General features: G+C 41.2%; 1 protein-coding gene and 1 long non-coding RNA gene across 4 annotated transcripts in view; one reads left to right on the top strand and one right to left on the bottom strand.

Moving 5' to 3' along the window:
• The window catches only part of LEMD3 (LEM domain containing 3), a 72,781-nt gene extending 69,017 nt beyond the window's left edge, over nucleotides 1–3,764 (bottom strand). For all 3 annotated transcript variants that reach the window (XR_005365346.1, XR_005365345.1, XM_038549927.1), the window contains exon 1: nucleotides 2,170–3,764. Coding sequence is in view for 1 of the 3 variants with exons in the window: in XM_038549927.1 (XP_038405855.1) it covers nucleotides 2,170–3,739 (1,570 nt within the window). In the remaining 2 variants the exon portion in view is untranslated. The remainder of the gene's footprint in view (nucleotides 1–2,169) is intronic.
• Nucleotides 3,765–16,632: 12,868 nt separating this feature from the next.
• On the top strand, nucleotides 16,633–21,388 carry LOC102157003. The gene is made up of 3 exons (XR_005365142.1): nucleotides 16,633–16,744; nucleotides 18,264–18,431; nucleotides 20,392–21,388. It is a non-coding gene; the product is annotated as an uncharacterized LOC102157003 (long non-coding RNA).
• The last annotated feature ends 4,487 nt before the right edge of the window (nucleotides 21,389–25,875 follow it).

Genomic DNA, 25,875 nt, shown 5'->3' with positions numbered 1-25,875 from the left:
TTGTTTCCATCTACCCAAACTACTTTTACCATTTTTTAAAATACAAAAACACTTTACAGTTTCTTTCCTGCCATGTTGGTAAAGGTTGAGGGGGCTATTGAAACCCTCAGGGATAGCAGTCCTATCCCTTTCTATTCCATCTGAAATTTTAGCACCTAAGAAAACATTACTCATTCATCTTAACAGTGAGGAGAAATGTGTGACAGTCACCCTTATTGAGAATTGTGTTCATCAGTGATTCGTTACGAAATCCTACCAAATATTCAATTGTTTTCTTAATCCTAATAAAAGTACCCTCTTATTTAGAAAGCTCTCTACAAACAATATCCAAAGTATGGGCTTTATAGTTGGAAAAAAAAAATCAGAAACCAAATCTCAGTCCTATTCAGCTATTGGTACATTTCTGAACACCTTGTCTCACTGTCCTCATCTGTAAATTGAGGATAATACCATCTGTATCTCTGATGTGTTCAATAATATGTATAAGGCACTCACAAAAGGGCCAAGTCATAGAGTTGGCTGTTAGAGAAACAAACAGATACAGACAGGTACTGCTGATAATGTCATTGAATTTATGGGAACTTTACTAGCTTAGTTTCTGGTGTGATCTTATTTCTTGTTTTCCCAAATCATATGAGACAGAACACACTTTATCACTCCTGCTCCCAGGGAACCAGTTAAAGTGAGTACTGGGTTTCAGTCCTTTTCTAAACTCTCTAACCAAGCAACATAGTAATAAATCTATTTTTTGGTGATCTTAGAAATGGCTATAGCCAAATCAAAGGTTACACTATTTGGACTCCTTTATCTAAATCTGCTAACTGCATCGTTCTCTATTTTGAAACAAAACAAACAACTGTGAGGCTGATTTTATAAACACAAATCACATATAAAATGACTTCATGGTGGGTGAAGGGGTAGGAGGTTTGGGGAGGGTGGGGAGAGTGGAGAGGGAAACATTGAGAAATTGTATCTTCAGCAATCCAACACACTCTCCATTTACTTTCTCTCTTTTAATCTGTGTAGGCATCATTCTAATCGATAGAAGCATCATTTTACCGATAAGGAAAGAGAAGCTCCAACTCTTGCTCAGTGCCCCTTGCTCAAGGTGCTCTAACCACTCGAACCCACAGGAAGGCTCTTGCTCAACTCAAGGCCTTTCTTCTAATCATCTCTGCCCAGAATGCTGTCCCTACAGTGCTGTTTCCTTTGCCTTCAGGTCTCACCTCTCAAATTGCAGCTACTCTCATCATCTCTAAAGTAGCATATGCCAATTATTCCATCCTTATTTCCCTCACAGAACACAAAATGATCTGTACTTATCCTCTTATGTTGAGGAACAGAGTACACCTCTGATTTCTCACGGCGCCCTACTTTTATCCTACAGCATAGATGACGCTGGCTTAATGAATGAATGAATGCTTTGGGCTGAGCAATCAGTTTTGAGCTGTCTTCCCACCTTCTATATCCATTCACTTTTTTTTTTTTTTTAAGATTTTATTTACTTATTCATGAGAGATACAGATTGAGAGACAGGCAGAGACACAGGAGGAGGGAGAAGCAGGCTCCATGCAGGGAGCCCGACGTGGGACTCGATCCCAGGTCTCCAGGATCACGCCCTGGGCGGAAGGCAGGCGCTAAACCACTGAGCCACCTGGGCTGCCCTCCATTCACTTTAAAAGAAAATATAGAACTATATAACTTAATACTCCAAAATATTTAGAGTTTCCCCGAGATCCTGCATTGCCTCCTGGAATCACAACTCAATCTACCATGTCCCGAAACAATCAAATACTTCAAAACTGTTAAGTAACTGGCATCTACACACATAGTTATTTAAGGCTAAAAGAGAATTCACATCACACAAATTTTTAAGTGTATTTGACTAACAGGCTTTGCATTATTTTGTTCTAAGATGTTCTGAATTCCCCAACAGATCACACAGAAAAATTTTAAGGCCAGGCATGGGATTACCGTTCTGATAACGAGAAGAATATTCTTCCTTCAAGACAGAGGACACAAATGCACCGATGTGCTGCGTGTCACTATGAAAACATGTCCTTGCACAACACAGAAGCCACCTCCTGTGGAACGCCCAGCGTGGGTTCCAACAGGCCCCTACCTAGCGACACCCCCTTGGTGACCTTACCCATAGGGTCGAATACTTACTGCTGAGTCCTCCATCCTCGGATACTCCCGTCCCTCTCATTCCCAGGTAAGTCAGCCCCAATATTAGGAAAAACAAGCAGGCAGCAGTTAAGAGAAACATCGACAAGTAGTGGGCACTGAAACCCCCTGTCGGGGACACCTCCTCCCGTTTAAACTGCTGCAGAAGTTCCTCCTCGGGCTCCGAGAGCTTCGGTTTGTTGTAGGCGTTTTTCAGGTACGTGTGATTGGAGCCCGTATGGTTGGAGTGATTGATCCTGAGTGCACCGGGGGCGGCCGCCGACGCGCCGGGGGGGAGGCTGTTGCAAAACATCCTGGCCGAGTCCGCCGCACTCAGGGCCCCGCCGCCGATGTGGTTGTTGGTCTTCAGGAGGGAGCCCGAGGACGAGTCCAAGGTGGGGTCCGCGTCGGGGAGCGGCGGGGGCAGGAGAGGGGCCGGCCTCTTGGCGTGGACGCGGTACCTCGGAGCGGGGCTGGCGTCCAGGGCATCAGCCCCTCCTCCCTGCTGCTGGGGCTGGGGCTGGGGCTGGGGCTGGGGCTGGGGCTGCTGCGGCGGCGGCTCCGCCGCCTCTCCGACGTTTCGGCTCCGGTCTAGACTCCCCGCGGCCGCCGCCCTGTCATTCATCGCGCTGCCTCCCCCTCCCTGAACGGAGGTGTCCGGGCGGCCCGCGGGCTTGGCGGGCGGCGCGCAGAGGGGCTTCCCGTGGCTCCGTCGGGGCCGGTGCCGCGACCCGGGGTCGTCCTTCGACACCGGCCTGCCGGGGGCCGCGCCGCCGTCGCCGTCCTCCTCCGAGTCCGAGTAGTCCTCCCGGCAGCCGTAGGACAGGAGCCGGCTGCCGTTGACGGGCCGGCCGGCCCAGCGCGGCTCCTCGGCCTCCGGGCCCCCGTCCTCCGCCTCCTCGCCGCCGTCCTCCTCGCCCGGCGCGGCTCCATCCCTCGCCGCCGGGGTCTGCAGCTCGGGGCCCGCCGGCCGCCGGGGCCCCCACCACGAGTGCGGCTTCCTGCGCTCGGCCGAGCTGCCGCCGGCGGCCTCGGGGGCGGCGGGGGGCGCCGAGGGCGCTCGGAGCGCGCGGCACTGCGGCGAGGGCCGGTCTCTCCTCCCGCCGCCGCCGCCGCCGCCGCCGCCGCCGCCGGCCTGGTCCCGGGGACTGGCCTCCGCGTCCGACTCGTCCGAGCTGAAGCCCAGCAGCACTTTGCTGCCGGCCGGGGCGGCGGCCGGGGCGCCCTCCGAGCCCGAGAGGCGGCCCAGGGCCCCGGCGGTCCGCGCGTAGGGCAGCTCGCCGCCCGGCCCCGGCCGGACCCCCGGCCCCGCCGCCGACAGCGCGGCGGCCGCCGTGTTATTGTTATTACTGTTCCGCGTCTTGCTGCCGCGGCCCCCGCACCGGTGCTGCTGCTGCTGCTGCTGCTCCTCCTCCCGAAGCTTCTTCAGCTTCTTGAGGTAGACCGGCCGCGTGCTCTCCGTCACCGGCCCGGGAGACAGGCCGTAGCGGCGGAGCTGCGAGAAGAGCTCCTCGTCCGAGAGGGGCTGAGGCGCCGAGGCCGCCGCCGCCGCCGCCGCCGCCGCCGCCGCCATCTTCTCTCCAGGGTGTTTTACGAGCTCCGCGCTACCGGAAGTGACGCGCCGCCCTAGACCCTGAACTAGACCGGCTGCGTCGGCCCCGCGGCGCCGCGGCCGCCTCGGCCAATGGGAGGCGCGGGAGGAGCTCACCTGAGCGGGAAGCGGCCACCTGCGCGGCGCGCCGCCCCGGGCCCGAGGCCGGCCGCCCCCCGCCCCCCCGCCCCCGCCCCCGCCGCCGGCCCCGCCGCCCCGCCGAGCTCCGGGCCCAGCCGCGCGCTGCGTCCTCCCACGGCGCGCCGGGACCTCCTCCCGCGCGCTCCCGCCCCCCGGCCGCAGCCCCGCGCTTCCAGGCGCCCGCCGCGGAGACCTGCTGCCCGAGGTGGCGCGCCGGGTCCCCGCGTCCCCGCCCCGGCCCGCCCCGGCCCGGCCCGGATCTCCCTGCGCGGCTCCCGCCAGCTCCACTTACACCGCAGCCGGGACGGCCGCTCGCCCTGGACGCTGTCTTCGGGGAAGCGTCTCCTCTAAGGTCCCGCGTCCGGCTCCCCGCAGGGAGCCTGCTTCTCCCTCTGCCTGTGCCCCTGCCTCCCTCTGCGTCTCTCATGAATAAATAAAATAAAATAAATAAATAAATAAAATAAGAAATAAAATAAATAAAATAAAAATAAGTAAGATAAAAATAGATTAGATTAAATTAAAAGTTAAATTTTAAATTAAATTAATAAAAAATGAAATAAATAAAATAGAAATAAAATTAATTATTAAATAAAAAATTAAAATAAAATAAATAAAATGAAATAATAAAATAAATAAAATAAAAATAAAATGAAATAAATAAATAAAAATACAATAAATGAAATAAATTAAAAGTAAATTTATAAATAATAATAAAACAATAATTATTAATTATAATTATTAATAATAAATTAATAAAAATAAAATGAATTTTAAAATAAAATAAAATAAAATAGTAAATACAATAAAATAAAATTTAAAAAGAAAGCAGATTCTGGAGATGGGGGCCGGATGGAACAGCAGGCTAAAGATACAGTTTCCCTCAAGGAACTGAATCCCAACTTAGAGGTGACCGAGGAAGTGGTTCGTGACACCATAGTGTAACATGAGCTTCTAAGAGGTCAACAAAAGCCCAAAGGAGCGTCGCCTAAGATGGTCTGGAACTTAGGGGGGGAAAGTCAAGGAAGGCAGTTACCAAGAAAAGATGCAGAGCCAACCAGTCCCAATACAATTTTCTTCCAGAAAATAGCTTCCAGAGTAATAGCTATTCATTCTTTACTTGGTTGTAAGGGATCTTTTTTTTTTTCTCCCTTTTAAAAATCTGGTGACCTTGATAGAGGGTCATGTTTGTAATGGAAGGAACCTACCTTTTGCTTCATTTTGTGACTGAAAAAAAAGACAACACACCATCTCCTTTTTTTTTTTCCCTAAAGATTTTATTTATTTATTCATGAGAGACAGAGAGAGAGAGGCAGAGACACAGGGAGAAGCAGGCTCCATGCAGGGAGCCTGACGCAGGACTCCATCCTGGGACCCCGGGGTCACGCCTGGGCAGAAGGCAGGCGCTAAACCACTGAGCCACCCGGGCTGCCCTTCTTTCCTTCTTAGTACCTTTGCAACCTGTAGTTACTAATTGTTAATGATTTCGTTTTATGTATTTGGTTGCTTAGTTATATTATTTATTTAATTACTTCTGGTCTACTAAGACCTGGGAACTGCAAGCTCCGTGAGGCAGAGGAACCTTCCATTATTCGCAACTTCATTCCTACGGTGCTTCTGACTGGAAGTTCCATAAACATGTGTCGAACCTAATTAATGAATTACAAAGCTAGGATCGTATGAGGTGGATGTTTTGGCCCCGGGGATAGTGCAAATGAGGAGAAGACACCTGAACCCAAAATCATATGCCAGAAACACTACCTCCTTTACCCAGTAGGTAATGGACCCCAGAAAGGTGAAGTTTGCCCACTTTGATAATGATCACTTCCCTTTTCCTCAAAACTTGGCAGAGCTGACATGTCCTGAGTACTTCAACCCTACCAGCTACCCGGTAGCAACGGGCACAATATGTGGCACACCATAGTAATTTTTCATCAAATGAGTTATTTTACCCTCTGGCATTAGACGCATCTGGATGGAAAGATAGTCTCTGCATAGATATTAGCTTTTCAACATTTCGATTCCAACAGTAGAATAACACTCAGTAATCTGATTTTTTTTTTTTTTTTTTTACCTCTTTTAGCAAAAGCTTGCCATCTCAAAAAACCTTTTAAGCAGAGGGGCACTTCCTTGTCCTTCATGAGGAGACTTTAAAAATTACAAACAAAAATGACTGTTAAGCACTTACAAGAGCATTAGACGCAGTAAATTTTATCCACTATGAGGATAATGACCCAGGATTTATTACCATAATTGTCTGGGTGAGAAGGCAAGTGGTTACAAACGTACTAGACCTGTGTCTCAGTAGAGCAGAGCAGTTAAGTTGTGAGCTTTGAAGGTAAACAAAACTGGATAGGGACCCAGCCCTGTCTCTTACTTTTATTCTTAGTTGAACATTTGTTCCACACTCTACTGGCTCCTCAGGGAGGAATTATGGGAGACTGTTGGCCTGGCCTTTAATTTTGATGAACCTTTAAATATTTTCCTCTAAGGGCTATGAGAATATTTCTATTTCTGCCTGTGACTTTGGGCAAATTGTTTAGTTTTTCTGAACCTTAGTATCTGTATAAACAAAAGCATGATAAACATTCCTCAGAAGGCTTTTTAAGGATTCAATGACAATATGTCTGCATAATGCTTAGCACCACACCTAAGCATACAATGTGCACTCAATAAATGTTAGCCAGTAGTATAAAGCCAAGCATTGTGTGTGTTTGGTAGCATGGCTCCTGAGAACACCATGTAACAGTAATTAAAGAAAATGCCACTGCGCAGACAAACAGAAATGGTGCAACTTTGCCCAAGGCCTGTAATAATCACATTTAATAGCTGATGAAGATGAAGGGCTTTGGCAACCAGAGTCCTTGGTCATTTCAGCCCCTGGAGGCAGCAAGGCTTGGAATGAACTAGGAAGCGGGCATCCCAAGTCTAAGTTTTGTGACTTAGGGCAAATCATGGGCTCTCAGAACTTCAATTTACTCTTTTCTAAAATGTTGATTGTATTGTCTGCCCTCCTTGGCACACAATTAACATTCAACAAGTATTGATTGAGAATGATGAATGAATGCTGTATGTGAAGTTATGTTGTTTCCATGTTAGGTATTATAGCCAGATAGTCATAGTAATGAAAACTGCAATTCATATCAACTTCACATAAACATGGTTTCATGTAGTCTACAAGAAATCTTGCCTCTCTGGAAATACCAATGACATGATTTTTTGCATGAAACTATTGGGGATAACAATTACCCTCTGAGTGTTTGAACAGCTTCATACTTTCTCACGGCAACCTTTGCTACCTCAGCACCCTCACTACTTACTTCCAACATTCTCCTCATCTACCAGGGGATCTTACTCCTGCTTCTAGATTGGCTAACTTTGAAAACACAAAACTCTAAATTGGCAAGCTGCACCCACATACTTTACAGGAAATGCAAACTCAAACTAATTCCTGCACTATAGCTTCCAAAGATTTGACTCAGGGAAATATTTGTGACGGATTGCCGCAGGATAGGCAGGTCCATTTCTTCTAGATGTTTTTAATTTTGTCTCTGCCTTATGCCTGCTTATCAGAGACCAATGTATTGAGAGCTAGATTACTAACACTTACACTCCCCCTGACTTCCAGTTAATTACCTTTTACCATGTTGCTTTTCATAGTCATGACACCAGCTTATCTTAAAGAACCCTCTAAAGAATATGAAACCTGACACTATATTCAAATAAAGCTATTGCTGAGGGTTTGTTTCCTTAAAGAATGTCCTTTGTGGTCTTCGTATTAGAAATAGTTACATTTTTTTCTCATTTATTTTTGCTTTGGCTTTATTTTTATTGAGGTGAAATTCATATAAAGTTAACCACTTAAAAGTACATAATTAGGGGTACCTGACTGGCTCCGTCTGTAGAGCATACAACTCTTAACCTCATGATTGTAAATTCTAACCGCTTGTTGGGTGTAGAGATGACTTAAAAATCAAATCTTTTAAGAAATAAAAATAAATAGGAGCGCCTGGGTGTTTCAGTTGGTTAAGTGTCTGCCTTCAGCTCAGGTCTGGGATCAAGCCCCGCATTGGGCTCTCTGCTCAGTGAGGAGCCTGCTTCTCCCTCTCCCTCTGCTCCTCCTCCCTGTTCATGCTCTCTCTCTCCCTCTCTCACTCAAATAAATAAATAAATAAATAAATAAATAAATAAATAAATTTAAAGACCTTTTAAATAAATAAATGAAAGTACATAATTAGTGCCACTTAGTACATTTACAATGTTGTGCGAATGTCTAAAACTTTTTCATCACTTCCAAAAAACCTTATATCCATTAAGCAGGCATTTCCTATTTCTTCCTCTCTCCAGCCCTGGCAACCACTGATCTACTTTCTGTCTCTATGGATTTAACTATTCTGGGTATTTCATACAAATAGAATCATACAACATGTGACCTTTGGTGTCAGATCTCTTACACTTAGTGTAATGTTTTTGAGGTTCATCCAGGTTATACCATGGATTGGCACCTCATTTCTTTTTATGGCTAAATAATGTTTCATTGATGGATATGACACGTTTTGTTTATCTGTTCATCCATTGATAGACATTTTGGTTCTTTCCACCTTTTGGTTATTGTGAACAATGCTATGAACATTGGTATACAGGTATCTGTTTGAATATTTCAATTATTTTAAATATATACCTAGGAATTTCAAATCTGATGGCAATTCAATGTTTAAGTTTTTGAGGAGCCACAAAACTACTAATTTGTGTTTTACCTTGTGGATAAACACTGCTGTTTTGGTGACTAGCCATGACTTGACCTTGTGGATAAACACTGTTCCTTTGGTGTCAGTCTCACCAACTTCCTCAGCGAGGAAGTTGAGACTCGGGTCTGCCGCCCAGCCATAGCAATCATTTAGGGCTCCGACTATTTTATAAAGGGCACCTCTATTTTATAAATTAATTCCATTGCTGGCGGCATCTACATTTCCTAACTTTGTATTTGCCTTATTTTTTAATGATTTCAATTATTTTATCTTCCTACTACAATATGCATTTTTAGCTACCTTTTAATTATCAGGGGAATACCATACAATTCCTCTGATAACCCAAGGGGTAGGATTTATTAGTTTTTATATTTTACAGATAAAGGAACCAAGGTTAGAAAAGTTATTTGATTCTAGCCTCAAAAGGGTCACATGGAAACTCAAAACCCATAACTTCAGAATCTGAATTCTATGTTCTTTCCACTACAACCTACCACCTCTTGAAGACTTTTATGAAATTATACAGTAATATATGTAAAAATAAACTTTTTTCTCTCTTTTCTTACCCACTCTAAAGAGGAAGGAGTCTGTAATGGGGTGAGGAAGAGGACAAAAGCTTTTATAATTAACCTATTTCTTAGCTTTGTTGCCGCATGCAGCAACTGGAAAGAAAACTCAGAAATAAAAAAACTGATTATATCACTTAGCTTTTTAACAGATCAAAGAAGTAACACAATATTATAGTGATATTATCGCTTAACTTCTCTTAAAGTGCCCCAAGGATGTGTTCACAAGTTTTGATCTACAAAGTTCCTGATGTTTATTTTTCTTTTTAATTGCTCAACTTTTATTCAACACTAACACTGCTTCTAAGGAAGACGCCAGAATAAACAGGCCGAAAATACAACATAGTATTGAGAAATGTTGGACAAAGTCCTCATACTACGTTACTGTGAAAATTCGCCAAGAAAGCTTTGTAGCAAGAGCATCTATTTTATTTTTCTGTGTATAACTCAAACAAGTGAGGAATGGGCTTATGACTTGAGTGAACAACATATGTGTGACTGATAATTAAGTTCTACCCTCTGCAAGAGGATAAACTGCTAAGTCCTCTCCTAGAAGTCATGCCATTGCACAGTAACACATGATGGACAAGGGTCTCACAGTTAAGAGATGCGAGTTTTTTTTGTTTTTTTTTTTTTTTATGATAGTCACAGAGAGAGAGAGAGAGAGAGGCAGAGACATAGGCAGAGGGAGAAGCAGGCTCCATGCACCGAGAGCCCGATGTGGGATTCGATCCTGGGTCTCCAGGATCGCGCCTGGGGCCAAAGGCAGGCGCTAAACCGCTGCACCACCCAGGGATCCCGAGATGCGAGTTTTATTCCCACTTCTGCAATTCATCAACTGTAGTAATATTGTACGTTTTTATTTTTTTTTTTTATTTTTTTTTTAATTTTTTTTTTTATTTTTTTATGATAGTCACAGAGAGAGAGAGAGAGAGAGAGAGAGAGAGGCAGAGACACAGGCAGAGGGAGAAGCAGGCTCCATGCACCGGGAGCCTGATGTGGGATTCGATCCCGGGTCTCCAGGATCACGCCCTGGGCCAAAGGCAGGCGCTAAACCGCTGCGCCACCCAGGGATCCCGACGTTTTTATATTGCCTCATGGTCCACAAAAATTTCTCATTATCTCACTTCATCTTTACACCAACCCTAATAGGCAAGCATTAGTATTCTGTTCTGTGGATGAGAAAACCAAGGCTCAGGCAAGTCTGATAATTTGTCCTTTTTGAGAGCAAGTAAGGAATGAAACCCAAGATCACTCCTGGGTTGTCTGGCCTTAAGTTCACTGTTCTTTCCAGTCTGCCATGATGCCTCTTAGTAGTAGATTCTACTGCAACAGAAAGAGTCATTTAACCTTTTTCTCCTAGTTTCTTCATCTCTAAAATGAGGAAGTAAGAATACTTGATCATTAAGATCTCTTAGAAACCCAAAACTTTCTAAAAAGCGTTTTCTTATGGTATATATTATTATATATTATCATACCTTTCATTATAGTTATTTATATACTTGCCTTATTTCCCCATCTATGTTCTTTGAGATGAGGATCTGTGTCTGATTGAAATGTACATCCCTCCCAACTCCTAGCTTTTTGCCAAATGTGTTGAATGAGTAATCAAGTAATGCCACATGTCACAGGATAGCATTAGGAAGGTTTCGAGATGACATGCAAAGAAGTATGTTAGGGATAAGACTCCTATACATTAGAGATACAAATAAGAGACAAACAGCAGGAAATTTAAGGAATATACCACAAAGAGGCTCATGGCGCAGGCTATTATAGAGATTTGGTTTCCTTAAGCAGCAAAGGGAATTTTCATATGAACTTTTCTCCTACCCCACACCATAGGAGCAGTGGATCTGAACCCAGAGAACCAAGAGATCTGAACACACCCAGTTTATGATTACCAACTCTTTTCAAAACAACTCTTTCCTAAAACGTTCTTTTTTATAGATCTTTTATGTGTTATAACTTTGTATGAAACAGGAATAGAGAATCATCAGGTTTGTTCAAACTTTGGTTCATGTATCCTTTGATGTTTCTTATCTGTTCTTCCCAGAAGCTTAAGCATGGACAGAGGGGAGAGCAGGGGGAGAGTGCCACTGTTAGTTTTTGTTGAAGGGATAGAAAGCTTCCTCCTCCAACACTCATGGCTAAGACTTGCTCCTGACCTCTGTCTGCTGCTTGCCTCCATGTGAGAATGTTTTCTGTCCAGCCATATAAGAGGAACATTTCTGAGTGGTGTGTGTTCTTTCATTGTTCCTTTCGCCTCTGAGGCCTAGGTCTCCAGTGACCAGCAATGTTGTTGGGTTCCCTCCATGCTACAAAGCCTGAAACTTCTCTCCAGACAAAGCTGGGGCCATCTTAGCTCACCTCATTTGTTCTCCTTTTCCTAGTGATCACTGTCCTTCATTGCCTGATGTCCAGTGGCTTGGGACCCTTGTTGTTTCTGTTTATTTTCAGTTGTTTCATGCTAGAGGATAAATCTAATCCCTGTTGTTCCCTGTTGTTGTTTTGATGAAAAGAAGAAATCCCAGTACATGGGGATAAAACATACTAATCTCTCTACATTTTTTCCATGTTTGAAATGTTCCAAAATAAAAAGTTTTTTTTCTTTTTTAAAAAGGTGAAGACCTGAAGCTTGGTAGTGCAAAAGGTTTTTGAAAGATAACAATATTGTGTAATGGGAATTTTATTCAGTTGTATTGTCCATAACATGTAAAGAACCTCTCTTTTGAGAACCTAAGAATCTTTCTCTAAAATCTGTGTAACGGGATCCCTGGGTGGTGCAGCGGTTTGGCGCCTGCCTTTGGCCCAGGGCGCGATCCCGGAGACCCGGGATCGAATCCCACATCGGGCTCCCGGTGCATGGAGCCTGCTTCTCCCTCTGCCTGTGTCTCTGCCTCTCTCTCTCTCACTGTGTGCCTATCATAAATAAATTAAAAAATAAAATAAAATCTGTGTAGCTAATTTTTTACTTTAGCATACAAAAAGTTAGAGTAATATCATGAACATCTGTGCCCATACTACCCCTTTGGATATCTGCCATTTTACCCTCTAAATTTGGTATTTATCATTCTCGGGCATCATCTCTTTCCTTTCTCTCTGTCTCTGTCTTTCTGTCTCTTTTTCTCCCCCCCCATATATACATGTATATACGTATATATACATATCTCACACAATTTATATATGATGTCATATATATGTGGTGTCTATGTATATATTCTTCGGCAACTTAAATTTTGGCCCAACATTTTATTTGTGAGAGTCAGACACATGTTAACTAGTTCAATCATTTTCACTGTATCAAATAATGGCACATTTACTTTTTACCTGCTCATGTATATTTGTCAGTCTCTGATTAAAACTACAGACTTATTTAATCACTTGTTCAACAAATATTTTGAGTGTCTACTGTGGGCCAAACATTGCTCTAGGTAATGGGGATGCTACAATTAACAAAAGTGACATCATAAGGCTTACATTTCAGCTTAAGAAGATAGACATTAAACAAATAACATGTGATATGTCAGTAAAATACTAAGAAGAAAAATGAAGCAAGGTAAAATGGGATAGAGAGTAAAGGTGACAGGTGGGTGGTGCTATTTTATGTGGGTGGTTAGGAAGACCTTTCTGATAAAGTGACATTCAAGGAGGCACCTGAAAGGAATAGGTAGGACAAAAACTTGGGAGTGGAAATGTGTAAGGTGGATCACACTTGGAAAAGGAAGGAGGCCAGAAAAGCTGGTGGAGAGAGGGCAGAAGGGATGTGAGCCATGAGACATGAAATCAGATCAGTGGTGGAGGAGGAGTGCAAATCTTGTAGGGCCTTTTAGGCCAAGGATTTTGGATATCTCTTTGAGTAGGATGAGAAGCCATTATAGGGTTTTGAGGAAAGGAACAACATGGTCTAATCTACTTTATTTTTTTAATTTTTCTATTTTTTGGTCTAATCTACTTTAAAAAAAAGTCTTTGAACACCAATAAAAAATAAATTTAAAAAAAGTCTTTATTTAAATTCAATTTAATTAACATGTACCATATTATGAGCTTCAGGGGTAGAATTTGGTGATTCATCAGTTGTGTATAATATCCAGTGCTCATTACATCAAGTGCCCTCTGTTCTAATTTACTTCTAAGACCACGTTTACTGAATGGACTTTAGGAGGGGAAGGGGAAAAGGAAGAGACAAATTAGGAGGCTATTGCAAAATCCAGGTAAAAAAATTATGGTTTGGGGGATCCCTGGGTGGCGCAGCGGTTTGGCGCCTGCCTTTGGCCCAGGGCGTGATCCTGGAGACCCGGGATCGAATCCCACGTCGGGCTCCCGGTGCATGGAGCCTGCTTCTCCCTCTGCCTATGTCTCTGCCTCTCTCTCTCTCTCTCTCTCTCTCTCTCTGTGTGTGTGACTATCATAAATAAATAAAAGAAAAAAAAATTATGGTTTGGAACTGAGTAGTAGTGGGAAGAAGTGAGAACCATTTGGATTCTGAATATATTCAAAAGATAGAGCTAATGGGGCGCCTGGAAGGCTCAGTTGGATGAGTGTCTGACTCTTTATTTCAGTTCAGGTCATGATCTCGGGGTCATGGGATCAAGCCCTATGTGTCAGGTTCCATGCTGAGTGTGGGGTCTGCTTGGGATTCTCTCTCTCTCTCTCTCTCTCTCTCTCTCCCAAATAAATAAATAAATATTTAAAAGGTAGAGCCAAGCAGAATTTTCCTACAAATGGGATATTGGATATGAGAGAAAGAAGTCAAGCATGACTCCAAGTTTTGGGGGTTGAGTATCCAGAAGAAAGAAGTTGCTATTTACTGAGCAGTAGCAGCCTGGGAATATTGTTAGTTTGGGGGAGCAGTCAAGGGATTCATTTGGTTATGTTTTGTTTGGGACTTCCGAGTAAAGGTGTCTTGTAAGCAGGTGTATACACAAGTCTAAAGTTCAAGGGGGAAGCTCTAAGCTAAAGTTATAAATGTGAATGTCAGCAGCAGATAGATGAAATTTAAAGCCATGGGAATTAGCAGCATAGAAAAGAGAAAAAATAAGAGAACTGAGCCCTTAACTACTCAAACATTTAGGGAAAGAAAAGATGCAAAGGAACCTGCAAAGATGACTAAAAACAAGCTGGTGGTGAGAAAGAGGAAAACAGAAAGAGCAGTGTCGTGGAAGCTTCTAAGCCAAATTTCTGAAGATTCTCCTCATATATCCTCCCTGTGAATAACTACTCTTCCCATGAAGACCTAAGGCTGATTATTCCAAGAAGTCAAGGAATTCAAATATATGTCTGTAAATTTTAAAATAGTAATTTTTAAAGTTGTGTTATAGTATGGGATCATGAATAATATGATATTGATTTTAATTATCTTAAATGTTTAATCATATTTTCAATTAAAAAGAGCTTCACGAGAAGAATTGGATGGAAGTGATGTCTCAACTTGTCATTCTCTTTTGTGCTCAGATTAACTTAGGTTCTCTTCTCAGCATTTTGACATTTTTGTGTAGAAGGGGTGCCTGTTTTTTAAACAACTGATTGCTAATGTCTGCATCTTTTAAACTTCATGTGAAAAGATTAAATGTTTTTATTTAAACAACATGCATTACTGTTATTAAAATCCTCAGCACCCACGGGTTTTGGGTGGGGTCTGAGTTACTCACATTCAGTGAGGGGGAAATTCTTTCTAGTTTTGCTCAAGTGGTTCTTCAATTATTTGAAAAAAACCTTGTTGGTTTCAGCTTGGTGTTTTCGGACTCCTTTACAAAGCCTTTAGCTCTTACAGGCACTACAACTCTGCTCCTTTTTTTTTTTTTTATTTTTTTAATTGGTGTTCAATTTACCAACATACAGAATAACCCCCAGTGCCCGTCACCCATTCACTCCCACCCCCCGCCCTCCTCCCCTTCTACCACCCCTAGTTCGTTTCCCAGAGTTAGGAGTCTTCATGTTCTGTCTCCCTTTCTGATATTTCCCACACATTTCTTCTCCCTTCCCTTATGTTCCCTTTCACTATTATTTATATTCCCCAAATGAATGAGAACATATAATGTTTGTCCTTCTCCGACTGACTTACTTCACTCAGCATAATACCCTCCAGTTCCATCCATGTTGAAGCAAATGGTGGGTATTTGTCATTTCTAATAGCTGAGGAATATTCCATTGTATACATAAACCACATCTTCTTTATCCATTCATCTTTCGATGGACACCGAGGCTCCTTCACAGTTTGGCTATTGTGGCCATTGCTGCTATAAACATCGGAGTGCAGGTGTCCCTGCGTTTCATTGCATCTGTATCTTTGGGGTACAACTCTGCTCCTATTTGAAATGTAGCATATGTATCTTAATTATCATAGAAACCACCAGACATACACCTTGATGAAGACAAACGTACAGATAAGACTTGTGTTATTCTTCAGTATGGGCCAGCATGACAGGTTTTTAAAAATTCAAAAAGTTGAGAGAGATCTTAGAACATATATGGGCAAATCCTTTCCTTTTTCTTTCTTTCTTTTTTTTTTGGTTATGAAAATAAAGGCTATCAGGTTATGTTCTTTGTTTGAGGTACCCAAACTAGTTAGTGGGGGAAATTGGGGTTAGTATCCAGGTATCCTAATTTCAGGCCAGTTCTCCACACTAAGGAGAGCTATATTATAAAGGGAAAAAGTAGCAAAATAAGAGAAGCTTGTCTGACTCTAACTTAATTTAGGGTCTCTAGCCACTTTCTTGTTTCATATCAATACTCCTTTGATACTCCCATGATCTCACTGACCTTTGAAATAACCCTATTGAATAGCAGATGCCATTATCATTATCCTCATTTTACATAGGTGGTGAAATTGAGTCACAGAGTTTCATTTACACCTCCAAGATCACAGAGCTAGAAGACAGGACACTACCCAGATCTTCTGAAGTCTATGTAGCTCTTCTTTCTACGATTAGTCATGTCAGGAGAAATATTTAAATGATATAGCAAAATAATCTTAGAAAAGAAAAAAACCCACTTCTGTGTTGTACACCAGTTGGAAGACAAGGGGGACAAGCTGATGATGGGAAATGTAATGGCTGGAAAAAAATAGTAACAACTAACAGTGTTGCCATAGTAGCAAAACTGAGCAATTAGAGGCATTGATGCAAATTTCTTTGAACAAAAAGAATCAAATTCTATGAAAGAAGATAATTTTGGGCAGTCCTTACATAGTTTCAAAATACCAACTGCACAAGTGCAAGGATGAGTAGATTTGAATTAACATCAGCTTCTGGGTGAAGACGTGGGAATTTTCATTCACTGCAAACAGAATGTGATCCAATGTTATAACATGGCTGCCAAAAAAGTTAATGCAATTCTAAACCACAGTGATAGAAAGATGTAGGGAGTAAACTTCTCTGGTTAACCGAAGTTAAATCATTATGTTCATCTCTTGGTACCACATCTTAGGAAGGACGCTAAAACCTTAAAGTTCGTGGAAGAGGATGATCACCAGAATGGAAGTCTGGAAGCCATTTCCTCAAAGGAACTTTTGAGGAACTTGGGAAATTAACTTGAAAGTAAGGAGAATTAAGTTTTTTAAATTTATTCATTCACTTAGTGAAAATTTATTGAATGCTTATTATATATGTCAGAAGAGGCAGGGTCTTTTAGGTGACTGCAAAGACTTTGGCCAGTGCCTGAGTGAATTGGGAGCCATGTGGAGGATTTAAGGTCGAGGAGTGACTGTATCTCACATATTTTTAAGGCATCATTCTGCGAGTTGAGACTAGGCTATTGGATGTGGGACAAGGGTGGAAGTATGGAGACAAAACAGGTTATTGCAATAATTCAGCAAGAGATGACACCGTTTGGACGAGGGTGAGAGCAGTAGAAGGAAAGAGAAGGGATTGGATTTTGGATATATTTTGAATTTGGGGGATATTTCTCATAAATGAATTTTTAAAAAAAAAAACATTGGTCCAACCTCACTTGAATCTCTGTGTCTCTGGAGGTCAGCACCAAGATCCATAGGTGGTATTGTGAGGGGAACAGGAGAAGGAGGAGGGAATTTGCCATTGGTAAAGAGAGGAGGTAGATAGGGGTTAGGCAGAGCTGGAACATGCCTCTCCCTGCAATGTTGTAGCATTTTGACTCCGTATCACAGAGGGAAAAAGTTTGTAACTGTCAGAAATATAATAGAATTTCCAAAAGTTCATGAAATCAGCAATACAAAGTGCAAAGCATGAAGCTGCTATTATATTTGTTCTATAATATTGTAAAAACAACACTTTTTTAAAAAAATAAAAGGAGAAAAGAGAAAAACTATGATCTATCACTTTCTTGAGGACTCAGATACTACTTGCACATTATCTGTATGACCAGCACCACCCCACATTCTGATTCATCCACAATCCTTTTTTGTACTCTATAACTATGAAACAGAAAGTAACTAATAGGAAAATGAATAGCATGGCTAAATATGGGCAAATATTTCTACCTCACAATGGTCTGATGGGAAAGTAATGGAAATTGAACTCACAGGACATGAATACCATACCTATGCCATTTAGGGAAGAAGAATTGGAGTGTGGGCTGAAAGCATGTCTAACATAAAAGAAAAGGAGAACTCCAGCTATTAAAAGTATCACAATAACAGGTTGATTTTTTTTAGTGTTCTTTAGTAATTGATAGAAATAAATTGATATTGTAATATAATCATGAGTTTATGATTCAATCAATAACTAAGTTAAACCTCATCATTGTTGTTATACATTTGTATATAATCAGGATTATGCCGTTGGTGTAAGAGTTTATTGATTTTTTATTTACCAACTATCTTCTATGTGCCAGGCAATGTATCAGAGATACAATCCTGAACAAGACCAATGCTCTTCCCTGTCCTCAAGTCATTGATAGTCTGGTTTAGTGGTTCTCAAATGTTGATGTATTTGAGAATCACCTAGAGAATTTGTTGAAAATGTAAACAGCTTCTTCCACTCCTGCCCTTGTAGAAGTGCTGACTCAGATCTAGAGTGAATTCCAGGAATTTATCTCCATTTTAGGCTTCCAAAAGATTCTTTTTTTTTTTTTTTTCAGTTTCCAGGAGATTCTAATGCAGGTGGTCCATGGACACCACTTTGAGAAATCCTGGAATATCACAGAAAGCCCCTGAAGAAAGGTGATGGGGTCTCTATCAGCCTCTCAGGGATGACAACTGTTGACTACAATCAGGATGACAACTGAGAAGCAAGCAAGTGTTCTTTGGTAAGAAGGATTATTCTTAGTGAATAGAACTCTTGGATAGAGTCTCTTTAAAAAAAAAAAAAAAGATTTATTTATTTATTTATTTATTTATTTATTTATTTGAGAGAGCGAGTGTGCATGTGCATACAAGCGGTGGGGATGGGGGAGGAGATGAGGGAGAAGGAGAGCAGACTCCCCACTGAGGGTGGAGCCTGATGTGGGGCTCAGTTCCAGGACCCTGAGATCATGACCTGAGCTGAAATCAAGAGTTGGCTGCTTAACTGACTGAGCCACCCAGGTCCCCCAGAAATCTTGGGTGCTTCTTAGAAGAGAATAACTTCCAATTCCCAGGTTACAATTTTTCAAAATGTCTGGCCTTGTGAGAATCATTTACCCATCAAGAGCATTCCAGACCAATCAGTCAATTTGCCAGATGCTACCAACTGCACTTTCTACCTTGACCTGCTGCACCCACTGCCTTCAGAGGGATACACAATTAACCTGCCCCTGCCTTCTCCCCAGCTGATTTGATTAAGGATGACTACCTACCCCAAAGTCAGCCAATCTACTACTGGCAGGTCAGGGAACAAATATTTCTGCTTTTAACTAAGAGACATAGAGTTGTAGTCACTTGATTGTAGGTTAACCTAAAAGGTCATGAATGGTCAAATGAGATGGTTAAACAGGAACCCAGCAAGAATAGAGACCAGAATATATGTACAGAAAACAGCAGTGAACCCACAAGAGAGACACTAATATAAAGAAGAACACATGGCCGCTGAGAGATTGAAAGAATAACCAACCACAGTTCCTGATTTCCCATTTCCCAGCTCCATATCCCTCAGATCCAGTTCTAATTGCTGTCCTTAGGTACCTTGAGGCTTCTTTAATGTTCTTTCAATGAGACGCTCATTTTGAGTCAACTGAAGTGTGTTCTGTCCATTGTAACCAAATTGTCCCTAAGTAAGATAAGCAGAGACTAGACGCTTCAGGGAAAAAAGCTACTCACCCATTCATATAAAGGATTTTGTTCAGAGATTTGAATTGCAAACAGCAGAAAGAAACTCTAAGATAACTAAACCATTAGAAGGCTACTGGGGCACCTAGAATTGAGATTAGAGGACCAGATTCTGAAATGAACAATAACAAAGGTAGAAAAAATTGATTTGCCAGTCAAAAGTATAGCCACTGTCTCATGATTTCATCGTGCAATTGGCACCTGCCTCTGTGCCGGGTGACCTCTGTCTACTCCTTTTACTTATGCCACATTCCCCTCAAGATTAAAAAATTGAAGAGAATTATACACCTGGCCAAACCTAGGCCACACACCTATGTCTGGGTTTATGAGGGCAAGGAAAGGAAGGATTTACCGTTTGTTTCCAGAGTAGGAGGTAGTGCACCCAGTTATTCTCTGAAAACCATACATTATGGAAGAAATATCATTTCCTAAAAGAAAATTGGGGCCTTTTGTGAGGAGGAATGGATACCAGAGAGACTTTAAACATGAGATAAGCAGCAAGAGACCATATGTTTACACTCAGACAGGAAGAAATGACAGAGAGATGCCTGGGTGTTCAACAACAAAAAAATAATGTTCTGAAGATTAGAGAAATTGAATAGCAGGTTTGTGAAATAATGAACTGTGCCACTCGAACTGTCCAAGCAAGAGTTGGCTAACCATTAATTAGTAACATTGAGGGAATTCCTAAGTCAGATGCCAAATGCTGACATGACAACCTGCCTGATTACTCACAGACCTTAATAGTATCTGAAGAAAACACATTTATTTATTTTTATTTTTATTTTTATTTTTTAGAAAATACATTTAAAGCTGTGTATCTATTTCCTGTCTTAAGGCAATGAGCACCATATATCTACTAAATGCCTTATGAAGTAGCTCTGCCTTTGATTCACCTTGAAATTGTTCTTTTGAGCTTGAAGCTGCCCTGCTCATTCCATCTGCCCTGTCCCTTCTCTCTAGTTGTCATTGCTGAGAAAGCTTCACCTTGGCTAAAGGTACAGTCTTGCCCTGCATCAAACTTGTCTGTAGACACAGGAAACAAGAGGAGCCTCAAAAGCCCCAGGATAAAGTTTATCGACTGGCACATCAAGACACACCGTGTCGGATGGAGCACAGCTTGTCCTGAAGTTGGTTTCCTGGTTCCCTGACAATCAGGCTGGCACATTATTTACTTGGGATGGAGAATGTGTCTGGCACATCTGTCTCCCCAAGGACTCAATTTCTTTTTTTTTTTTTTTTAATTATTTATTTGCCAGAGAGAGCGGGAGCACAAGCAAAGGGAGCAACAGGCAGAGGGAGAGGGAGAAGCACGCTCCCTGCTGAGCAAGGAGCCTGATGCAATTCAGGGCTCTATCCCAGGATCATGACCCGACCTGAAGGCAGACACTTAACCAACTGAGCCACCCAGGCACCCCAGGACTCAATTTCTTGTCCCCAAACTGCCTGCTTACCTCCACTTCTGATTAATAGCTGCTTAACCCTGTGTTGAATGTCTGTCTGGACCATGTGTATCAGGTGGGGTTCAGTGCTGGAGAGAGATGCCACCTGAAGTATTTCAAGCAGAAAGTGACATAATACAGAGAATTAGATTATTACAAAATGTTGGCATGGATGTAGAGCACCAGTATGTTCATATGTTGCTGGTGGGAATGCAGAATGGTACACCTACCTTGGATAACAATTTGGCAGTTTCTTATAAGGTTAGGCATACATTTACCATATGGTCTATCAATTCTACTCCTGGGTATTTGCCCAAGGGAAATTAAATATATATCTACATGAATATGAATGTTAATCACTTTATTCCTAATAGGCAAAAACTGGAAACAGAATCTATCAACTGGTAACTATATATATATAAGAAAGTTTTAGTGAAACTACTAAAATTGGAATCATATTGTTACTACTCAGTAATAGTAAGAAATGAACTACTAGTACACATCAATCTGGAGACATTTCAAAACCTTTTTTTTATTTTTTTTTTTTTTTTTTTTTTTTTTTTTTTTTTTTTTTTTTTTAAAACCTTTTTTTTAATCTGAAGATCTAATTGGTTTTATTAAATAATTCATGAATGGAGCAGCATCTCACCTAGTGAGTAGGAGAAGATCCCCCTGCCTCTTCTAGTTAAAATTTAGACACAAAAAAGTACAAACTGTATGATTCCATTTATTTGAAATATTATAATGGGAAAAATTAATTCTTAGTGACAGAAAGCAGAATAATAGATATCTTTGATAGAGGGTGGGTGGACAGAGAATGACAGTGAAGGGACATGAGTGAATTTGGGAAGATGATGAAAAATCCTTTTTGATTAGGGTAGTAGTTACATGGGTACACTTTTGTCAAAACTCACCGAACAGTATACTTAAAAGGAAGTATTTTATTACATGTAAATTATATGTCAATAAATTTGATTTCAAGTGTAAAAAGCCTGGGCACCTGGGTGGCGCAATCGGCTGAGCGACCAACTCTTGATTTCAGCTCAGGACATGATCTCAGGGTCGTGGGGTGGAGTGCCAAGCATGGTGGCTCCATGCTCAGTGGGGAGTCTGCCTGAGAGTCTCTCTTCCTCTCCCTCTGTCCCTCCCAGTCGTGCTCACTCTCTCTGTAAAATAAAATAAGTAAATCTTTAAAAAATAAACGTAAAAAATAAAGTGTAAAAAGCCAAACTCTATGGTATATGGACCTCTGATCATAAAACAAATTCCCAATTTATACTCCTCTCTAGGAGCATACAACCATATCTCTTTTTTCTACATGTATAAAAACACTGGCTATGATATATCCTATTAAATTTTGTTCCATTTAGCGATGCCTGGGTGGCTCAGTGGTTGAGCATCTGGCTTTGCTCAGATGTGATCCCAGAGTCCTGGGATCGAGTCCCGCATCATGCTCCCTGCAGGGATCCTGCTTCTCCCTCTGCCTGTGTCTCTGCCTCTCTCTCTCTGGGTCTCTTATGAATGAATAAATAAAATGTTTTTTAAAAATTTGTGTTCCGTTTGCTGTGTGGAAAGAGGTAGCTAATTGACTTGCATTGCTCTGATATTAGTGACTTGCCTGAAATACTAGCTTTTTAAGAGACTGAGAAGGAAAAATAGGAGAGGTGAGACAAAAACTCCTTTTCACAGGAAAAGGAGTAGTAACCTTTCTAACTCCTCTAGGGTTTCTGCCTCCCTGCCCTCCCTCCATCCTCCATCCTCCATCTTTATGACGGTCTCTCTCCTTTCCCTGAGTCAAAACTTTAGGAGCTATTTTTGGCTTGTCCTTATCCTGACCATCATAATCATCCACAGGTCAGTTGCTAATCCCTTTATAATAGTTCCAACATCAGCATCATTTCCCTCCTCTCTATTACTTCTGCCCCTTTACTTCATTTGACTGCTTCCTATTCTATTCTAAGTACATCAGCTAAGTCTGTGGGTCTGGATTCTCCTTCCAAGCCAACCTACTCTCTGCTGTGTGGCCAATTTTTTTTGAAGCACATTTCTATGATGGTGCTTACAAGATCAAAAACAAACAACAAGAAACAAGAACAATAAAAAAATGTCAATGCAAAACCCCAAAACCAGCATTCAAAGTCCTCCAGAAATGGACTGCAATCTGCATTCCCAAACTTACAGCCCATTATTTTCCTGCATCTACTCAGGCCATATAGTGTAGTGGTTGAAAGCTGTCATTACTACCTCTGTTCACAAAAGCAACATGTAGAGCCGAATATTTCTAAAGTTGTGTCAATCATAAGCTGTGTACAAAGGCCAACCTCTGGTACTTCATCAAATATTCAGAAAGACCTCGATTCCTAAGCCACAGCTGTTTCAGTGGCCTGGTTTTCTGACAAAGTACATGTTTCTTTCAGGTTTGCTACCATAGCAATGTTGTGTGCCTTCTCTTGTATCATCCAGAGACACGTTTAGCTAGTTCATTCTCCAAGCAAAGATTTGTATATAGAAAATAGCCTTTTTCTGTTTGAGTACACCTTTATTTGACTTAGTACATTTAAGAAACCTTGGTCCATGGGGCACCTGGGTGGCTCACTTGGTTGAGCTGCTAGCTCTTGATTTCGGCTCAGGTGGTGATCTCAGGGTGGTTTATTTATTTATTTCTGCTTCCTACTGGCCCTTTAAACTGTCTCAGTGGACATAGTTCTTCCACTGCCCCAGGAGAAAAAGTTGGACAGAAATGAGATTTTGTGGTCATTTGTGGTTAGTAGATAGTCCAGGTCAATTTATTTCACAAACAATTAAATTTATCAATTAAAGTTACGTGAACCAAGGCTTTATGACACGGGTGGTTTTGAATAGGTAGGATTTTAACAGAGGTAGCAGAAGAAAGCCTTCTAGGCAGAAAGAATATCAAAGATCAACCCAAAAAGTTCAGAGGATGTTTGGGGTTTTCAGGGAGGAACCAGTGTACCAGATTCACTGACCCACAGTGTCCTTAAGGGGACTAGCTATTGTAGGTCAGATCCATTTCCATTATAGACTGAGGATTTTAGACCAAAGTTTAAAACAAGGCACCTGTTAAGTAACAGATAATAAATGCATGATTAGCACAATCTTTGAGGAGGATTGAACAGTAAGGATAGCAGAAGGGAGAAGAAGTCAGAAAATAAGGAGAAAACTAGGAGTCTAACTAAACACTGGATGGAAAGTAAAACATTGGGAGGAGGAGGGTCATAGAGAGGAAGGTGAATAGAATTTTTAAAAGTGTTTACAGGATTTTGCAATGTATTAAAGTTAAAGGAGGAGGAGGAAGACCAACACTGTCCATGCAACTACATGATACAGGCACTTAGCTCAACTATCCTGCTGGAGGATGTGGGCAATCTAAGAGGAACAATGAAGATGTCTCCAAGATTTCCAGAATAGAAAACAGGGAGAATGCCTGTTCCGTGACTTAGAAACTGGGAAATTAGATGATGGTTTAATTTGGATGTATTGAGATGGATACTACCTCTGTTCACAAAAGCAACATGTAGAGCAGAATCTTTAGGTAGAATATTTGGTGGAATATTTAGGTAGTGATCTGTAACAAAAATTGAAAATAAAATAAGCCCAAGAGTGGTGTCTAAGCAGGTGAGGTAGGTTATAAAATCATCCAGGTCATAGTGATAATGAAAACTGAGGATAAGATCATCAGAAGAGAGCTGGTAGAAAGAGAAGTGCTCTGTGCAGAATGATAATGATCTTGATAATCCTCATCATTGCAAACACTGTTGAATGATTAACATATGCCAAGCTTCGTGTCAAATGCTTTTCATGAATTACCTCATTTACTTATCACAATAAAGGAATCTGTGAAAGTTACAGTTATGACTAATTATTAATACACAATGTAAAAAATTAATTTTCTAGAAATAGAATTCCAGCTAATTTCAATATGTCAAGTAGTGAAGGGGGCCATGGAAAAGATTAAAAAGAGCACCAAAGTTCAATATCTTCTTCAGAGAATGCTGATTAATTCTAGTTGTTGATTAGTAAAATAGAAATTTAATATGCATTTTAAAAGTTTCAAAGGAATACACACACACACACACACACAATGGAATATTACTCAGCCGTAAAGAATAAAATCTTGCCATTTGCAACAACAAGAATGGACCTAGAGGGTATAAAGCTATGTGATTTAAGTCAGAGAAAAACAAATACCAAATGATTTCACTCATATGTGAAATTTAAAAAATAAGAAATGAACAACAACAAAAAAGATCAACAACAACAAACCAGACTTAAATATGGAGAGCAAACAGGTGGTTGCCAGAACAGAGGTGGTGGGGGAAATGGGTGAAATTGATAAAGGGGATTAAGAGGTACAAACTTCCAGTTCCAAAATAAATAAGTCATGGAAATGAAAAATACAAGATAGGAAATATAGTGAATAAGATTGTAAAAACACTGGCGATAGATGATGACTACACTTATTGGTGAGCACTGAGTAATGTATAAAATTGCTGAATCATTATTTTGTACACCTGAAATTAATATAATACTGTATGTTAATTATACTTCAATATGAAAAAAAGTTTTGAATGGATATGGTATGCTCTTTAGTCACTGGAAGGAAAACATGGAATGTAGAGAACAAGTAATCATGATAGTATAACAGTTTTGAATCTTCATAATCTAACAATATAACTTCAAAGTATAGGGCTTTAAACTTTAGGAATAGATACAAATTCACAATCATGGTGAAAGCTATTAGCAAACCATCTTATAAACAGACATATCCCTAGACAAAAGTAAACAAGGATTTAAATAACATGATTTAAAAGCATCTACATACTCATACACACATAATGAATTATATGGTGAGTGTTCTTTTCAAAAGACCAGGGGATATTATCAAATAAATGGGTTTGGGATCAGAGAACAAAGATGATTGCAATGAAATCCAAACAACAGAATTCACAAAGTCACACTTTCTAATCATGTTGCAATAAAAACA

The sequence above is a fragment of the Canis lupus genome, chromosome 10 (assembly GCF_011100685.1).
Source record: "Canis lupus familiaris isolate Mischka breed German Shepherd chromosome 10, alternate assembly UU_Cfam_GSD_1.0, whole genome shotgun sequence".
Classification (NCBI taxonomy): domain Eukaryota; kingdom Metazoa; phylum Chordata; class Mammalia; order Carnivora; family Canidae; genus Canis; species Canis lupus.
The sequence above is the reverse complement of the archived record's forward strand: the minus strand, read 5'-3'. Positions and strand labels throughout refer to the sequence as shown.